The sequence below is a fragment of the Heloderma suspectum genome, chromosome 6 (genome assembly GCF_057233095.1).
Source record: "Heloderma suspectum isolate Gila_16-S chromosome 6, 16-S_ref, whole genome shotgun sequence".
NCBI classification, from domain to species: domain Eukaryota; kingdom Metazoa; phylum Chordata; class Lepidosauria; order Squamata; family Helodermatidae; genus Heloderma; species Heloderma suspectum.
This window is the reverse complement of record NC_139463.1, coordinates 81,435,946-81,442,310: the sequence shown is the minus strand read 5'-3', so window position 1 is coordinate 81,442,310 and position 6,365 is coordinate 81,435,946. Positions and strand designations below refer to the sequence as shown.

The window sequence follows — 6,365 nt, the reverse complement described above, 5'->3', positions numbered from 1 at the left end:
ATAAGGGAACTAAACATAATGAATACATCCATCACATTTGACATACCTGATTTAAAAATTAGAATCTCTAAGGCTGAGGATAAAAATGGAAAATTCATTTGCAGGATTCCTTTAAGCTATGGATTGAAGGAAAACAATTTGTGTAATTTTACTGATTATCAAAGATTAGATAGTGTGACTATGAGAACACCTCTTTCTAATTCTGTCAGTATTTGAAGTCCTTCCAACAGGAAATCAGTCTAGATAATGAGTGATAAGGCAGATGGCATTTCAGGTCCAAGCATGCATAATGAAAACGTAGTCTAAATACATTAAAATACCTTATCTATCAGTCGATGTAAAACATTCATATCATGAAGCCAATAGTACCAATATTCAAAATAATTTCTCTTGAATGTTAATGAGTTCTGTGAAGCATCTTTAAAATTTTCTTTACTGCTTCCTTTACTTCTTTGTTTCTCAAACTGTAAACAAGAGGATTGACCAGGGGAGTAAGTAGAGTGTAGAACAGAGAGAAAAGTTTCTTTAAATTGCTCAGGGAACTCACGTTTGGTAATACATAGACTATTATCAAGGAGCCATAGAAGCAAGCAACCACAGTGAGATGGGATGAGCAAGTAGAGAATGCCTTTTGTTTCCCTGTAGTGGATGGGATTCTTAAAATGCTCTTAATGATGCAAACATAAGATGTCAGGGTTATTAGAAATGGAACAAGAGTGCCTATAAAGGAGATTATGAAGGCTGTAGTTTCAACCAAGTGGGTGTCATTGCATGAGAGTGTTATCATTGGGATCAAATCACAGAAAAAATGATCGATTTTGTTGGGTCCACAGAAACTCAGCTGAGATACCAAAAATATTATAAGACTGATAAACAATGATCCACTTATCCAAGATCCAGCAATTAGAAGGATGCAAATTCTGCTATTCATGAGCATTGCATAATGCAGTGGCTTGCATATCGCTAAATAACGATCATAAGACATGACAGCTAGAAAGTAACATTCTGTAGTTGCAAGATACCCAAAGAAATACAGTTGTGCAAAGCATCCACTAACAGAAATTGTTCTGTCCCCCTGCAGAAAACTGACCAGCATTCTCGGCATAATGGTTGAGCTGTAGCAAGTCTCCAGGCAGGACAGGTTTCCAAGGAAGAAATACATGGGTGTGTGAAGATGCTGATCAATTATGACTAGAATGATAATGAGGATGTTCCCAGCCATGGTCACAATGTAGATGGGTAGGAACAGTATGGAAAAGAAAGTCTGCAAATCCTCACTATTAAAATCAAGGAGAATAAATACCACAGGGGCAGTTTGATTACTCCTTTCTTGGTTGATTTTCAGGTGCATCTGTATAATATAAGAATATAGCAAGAAAGAATTAGAATTGTATAACTGATGCAGGGGTTTTGATTTAATTCCACTTCAATTTAAAACATGTCCAAAGATGGTTGAATGCACACAATATTAACTACACAAAATTAAAAAAGCAAACAACAATAACCTGTTTTACTGCAGTACATAGACTGGTAGTTCGAATAGGGTTGTTTATGTATATAATTTTTGTAGAGTTTACAGTGGTGTACTTTTTGAAGTGGAAGTTATTCCAACAAAACATTAACTCATTTCTCTTGTCTCATTTACATGCAGCTCACCTATAATTGTCTTAGGAGCTCATACACCTACCATCCAATTTGTGGCAAGGCAAATAGAAAGGACAGGATGAATAAAACTTCCATTCATCATGCAAGAAAATTGGCTGATGAAGCTGCCTTAAAATGCAATCCTAGAACTGTCTGCCTACTCAGAAGTAAATCCCACTGAATTCAGTTTGATTTACCCCAGGTAAGTGGGTACAGGATTGCAGTGTGATAGTCTGAAAAGCTGATCAAAATTGATGTTAATACCCCACTGAATTTAGTGGGATTTACTTCTGAATAGACATGTATAGGAGTCCACTATAAACCTACTTTGTCATCCTGAATACGTTATCCATGCAAGGTATCCTTCACTATTAGCTTTTTAAAGTCTTCTTTAGTCTCTGAATTTCTACATTGAAGGCATCAGTCACTTGTCAGAGATGTAAGAACTTGTAAGAGATGGAAGCATGGAAGGACCTTCAGGTTTCAATAGTGTTCTGGCTTATTTCCATTATGCCATAGGCTTTAAAAGCCTGTTAGAGCACTCCAGTGGTGCGCTGGGAGATGTCTGTAGAGGTAGTGGCATGTCACAATCAGTCCAACACTTAGAAAGTGAATGGTTGTGAAGTAGTGACCCTACTGAAGTCAGTGACCTGCATCTCTGCTAAAATAGCTATCGACTAAGAAAACATGCAATTGCATGGTGCAGGCTGAAGTACCCCATTGCTACATCAATGTTTAAAATGGTGGGGTCCATCAGTACAAGCTTTTAATGAGACTGTCTGAACAATAGCATTAGATTTCCCCCATCCCAGAAGTCATGGAGTTCAGAACTCAATACATCAGTACAGAGACACAGAGACTTCTGAGAAGCATAGTTTTGGGAGAGCAGAGCAATGGAGAGTGTCCTTGTGAGTGTGTGGGAGGGAGGGAGAAAGCAAGAGATGTGAGAGTCCTACTTAGCAACTAGACATCTTTTCACTGTGTGAATGGAGTCAAGCTTAGAAGGCCAAAACTAGTGTTGTCTACAGGCAAGTCCACACATTGACACATCTTCTCTTACCTCTGAGTTAGCAACTGTGAGAACTTTGTTCGTTAATTCTTATCACACACACACACACACACACACACACACACATGCAGAGAGAGAGAGAGAGAGAGAGAGAGAGGTTTGAGCTATTACCATTTAAATCTTTATTTTATATTATTTTAATTTAAAATACAACCTGAATCCATTGGCATCTAAAAGCCCTAAGCAACTTATTCAGATTGTGGATCAGGTCAGGTCACCAAATTTGTGCAAGAGAGTTTCCATGAGTCCTTGAAATTGGACCATCCTGGAAGCTTGATGACTTGGACATTTCTTCTTTATCACACAGAATTGTGTGTTGTGAGCATGAATATAATTGAATAAACAACATACTTTCTGGGGTCTTTGACACACAAGAGCTCTCAGTGTCAGTTACATGGAATCCATCCAATTCATGAGAACCCTGTATTCAGAGGTCTGTCTATAGAATCCCCTTGAAGATTTGCCAAACTTCTGTTACAATGAAAATGTTGATACTGTATCGCTCTTCTTGATAGGTGTTGTCCATTGCTGAATGTAATAAGTCTAAAGCTTATATAAACCTCTACATCTATTAATCAACCTGAAAAAATCTCAGTGAAAGTAAACATAGAGAGGACAACACCCAAATCATAAGGGAAATTAGTGGATCCCCTATCATTACTGGCATATCATCCTTCATCATGGCAAATCCCCAAGAGCCTTCATGGCTCTTGGATTTCTTGAGTTCAAGACCCATGAAGAAATCTGTTACAAAAATCTTCTCTGTCATCCAGTCTGGGGATCAGGATTCTGTCTCTTTGAGATCAGTTCACTTTCCCATTCCCTTTTATTTTCCAGGAAATAACTCAGGGACACTGCTACTCAAGCTAGGTTGTTTTGACCAGGCTGAGGCGTGATAATCTTTGCTATTAAAATAAGAGAAGTCAATGTCTAGAGATTTGCCTCAAGGGTTTGTGATTCTGAGGCTGCCTTTCCTGCCTCTCAGACAGTGATTGCTCTGCAAACAATCTTTCTTCCTACTCTGTATTAGTGTTATTATCACCAGGAGAATTTAACCCTGATGGAATGGCTCCCCACTGTTGTAAATGTTTGATGAGGATACCTTTAAAAAGACCTTATCCCAGAAGATGATTGAGGGTGTGCCCTGGGTGCTCCTAAGTCCCCAAACTCAGAGGCTTATGAATATCCTATGCAGAAAAGGAGGCACGTGCACCTCACACCTCCAATGCTGCATTTTAGCTAGATGGGCAGTTTTGCCTGTGTAGAAGAGGCTTCAGGGAGGGGCAAGGAAGAAGACTGGGGTGGTGATAGGAAAAGGTGTAAGCCAGCCACCTCAGTCTCCCCCCGTCCCCTCTTCCAGGAACGCCCCCTTTCCCCCACTTCTGCGCTCCATTTACTAAGTGCAGAGAGGCAGCTGGCATGGTTCTCTCTGTGCCAGCTGCGAGGGAGAAGGGGAGGGGAGTGCAGTTTCCTGATTCTTAGCTCAGAGCCCTGTCTTCAAGCCTGGAGCTAGGAATCTGAAAAATCCTATGTTCCCCAGATGCTGTCTATGGGATATAGGATTGCTCCCTAGCTGTGCAATCCTATGAATATGTAGTCAGAAATAACTACTGATTTGGCTGCTCTAATTCTGCAGTGCGTAAGGTTGTGCTACTTCCATGCACAATATTGTGCAAGCACTAGCACAACATTAGCCTTCATCCAATTCATTCTCTCACTTAATTGGTTAAAGGGAAACATGGTTTACCTAGGGCAAGGTACTGGACTAGGTTGTCTTCAAGATCCCTTCAAACTCTCTCCTTCTTTGTGGATGGTATTGGTTGCCAGTTCAGTATTGTAACATGGAATGGTAGCTCCCATTGCTTCATTGAATGGCAGCTTCAGTTGCATAGGCTCCATGTTTCCATTGTGGTGAACAGATAAATCTGGGTCTTTGGTCCACCACTCTGCCAACTGTAACCACTCAGGTCCAAGGTAGTGTTAAAGCTGGGGATAACCACAGGATAAGATACCACATCTTAGGAATGTACAAAAATCACTTACCTTTTGGGGATTATGCTAATGGTTGGGGGGAAGGCATTCCGTCCCTCCCCCCGGAATCCTCGCTGGGGGGGAGGCGCTCCGTTCCTCCCCCCCCCCCGGAATCCTGGCCAGCCGGCTCCGCTCCGCAGGGATTCTGCAGAGCTGCCGGCCAGCTCCGCCAGTGGCCACCGGCCGGACACTGCCGCCGTTTGCGTCCCTGCAGTCAGCCATGATAGGCTACGTAAATGTTTACGTAGCCTATCACGGCTGATTTAAAAGAAAAAAATGTGCGTACACAAATGGCGGTGCCCATGGGCACCGCCATTTCGTACACGTGTTTTTTTCCCTTTTAAATCAGCTGTGATAGGCTATGTAAACATTTACATAGCCGATCATGGTGTTTTTTAAAAATCTAGCCATGATAGGCTACGTAAATCTTTACGTAGCCTATCACGTTTTTTTTTTTGTTTTGCTTTTTTTAACTGGAAATGGTGGCGGTGGCAGCCGGTCAGAAGACCGGCCGCTGCAGCCGCTGCCACACCGCCTCTGGAGCCGCCTCCGGAGCCGCCGCCGCCAGGAAGATCCACCCAAGGTAAGTCCCGTCCTGGGTGGGTGGGGGGTCAGACCATTCCACCACCAATTTTGGGGAGCCAAATGTGCTGGCATTCGGCCTCCCCGAGATCCATGGCGGAATTCTCTGACATCCCTACCATATCCATATTGTGTAAATAGCATGAATGTAAAAGGTATGGCACTTAATAGCGGTATTTTCCCAGCATTTGGGAGGTTGTGCGAAAATGCAACACCCTTAACATGATGACATGTTAAACCAAAAGGGTTGGTTTTGTTTTTTTGGGGGGAGGGGGTCCAATTGAATTTGATTACATTTTCACAAAGCTATGCCTCAAACTCTCTCATCAGGCAAAATTGAAATTGAAAATGAGAAACTCAATGGAAAAAGAATGGAAGAAATATCATAATTAATAAGACATTATGCACCATTTAGAATGGCAAGAACTCACATAGAGGCATTTTAACATAATTGTAAAAACACATATTTATTCTAGGGTGATCCTTCAGAGGGAAATCCAGCCCTTTTTGGGCCCAACAGATCCTCGTTATACCCACAACTTGGCTTCCACTTGCAAACCAAGCCATGGGCCAGGTCCTGAAACTCAAGAACTTTAGAGGGTTTTTTTTTAATTCGCAGAATTCGAGATTTGCACAAAATTGTGGCTGTAAATATTTGTGCAAATTGCAATTTGTGCAAAATTGTGACCATAAATAGTGCAATTTACACAAATTGCTGACATATTTGGTCTAATCAGACTATTTACAGCTACAATTTTGCACAAACTGTGCTACTTATGACTGCAATTTTGTGCAAATCACACTATTTACTGCTGCAATTTTGTGGAAATCATGACTTCCGTAAATTAAAAAAGAGCCAAAGAAACCACAAGCTGGCCCAACTCATCATGTGTTGAGTTGAGCCAGCTGGCTCTAGTCCAGGGAGTAGAGCTGGCAGAAAATTGCCAAGTTCCATTCCCCAAATGGATTCCTTTGACATCCCTAATTTATTCCATTGAAGAAATATCATGATGAATATCTTTTCAGATGAACTGGCGAC

The 6,365-nt window shown here is 41.4% G+C and overlaps 1 protein-coding gene across 1 annotated transcript; it reads right to left on the bottom strand.

Annotated features, from left to right (window-relative positions):
- Positions 1–397: 397 nt before the first annotated feature.
- LOC146341454 (olfactory receptor 11A1-like) lies at positions 398–1,321 on the bottom strand. The gene has a single exon (XM_084807461.1). The coding sequence runs from the start codon at positions 1,220–1,222 to the stop codon at positions 398–400; it is 825 nt and encodes a 274-aa protein (XP_084663587.1). The 5' UTR covers positions 1,223–1,321.
- Between the last annotated feature and the right edge of the window lie 5,044 nt (positions 1,322–6,365).

What these genes read in the sequence shown, in the direction of transcription:
- LOC146341454 (XM_084807461.1), bottom strand. Translation starts at nt 1,222, where the DNA reads ATGGCTGGGAACATCCTCATTATCATTCTAGTCATAATTGATCAGCAT.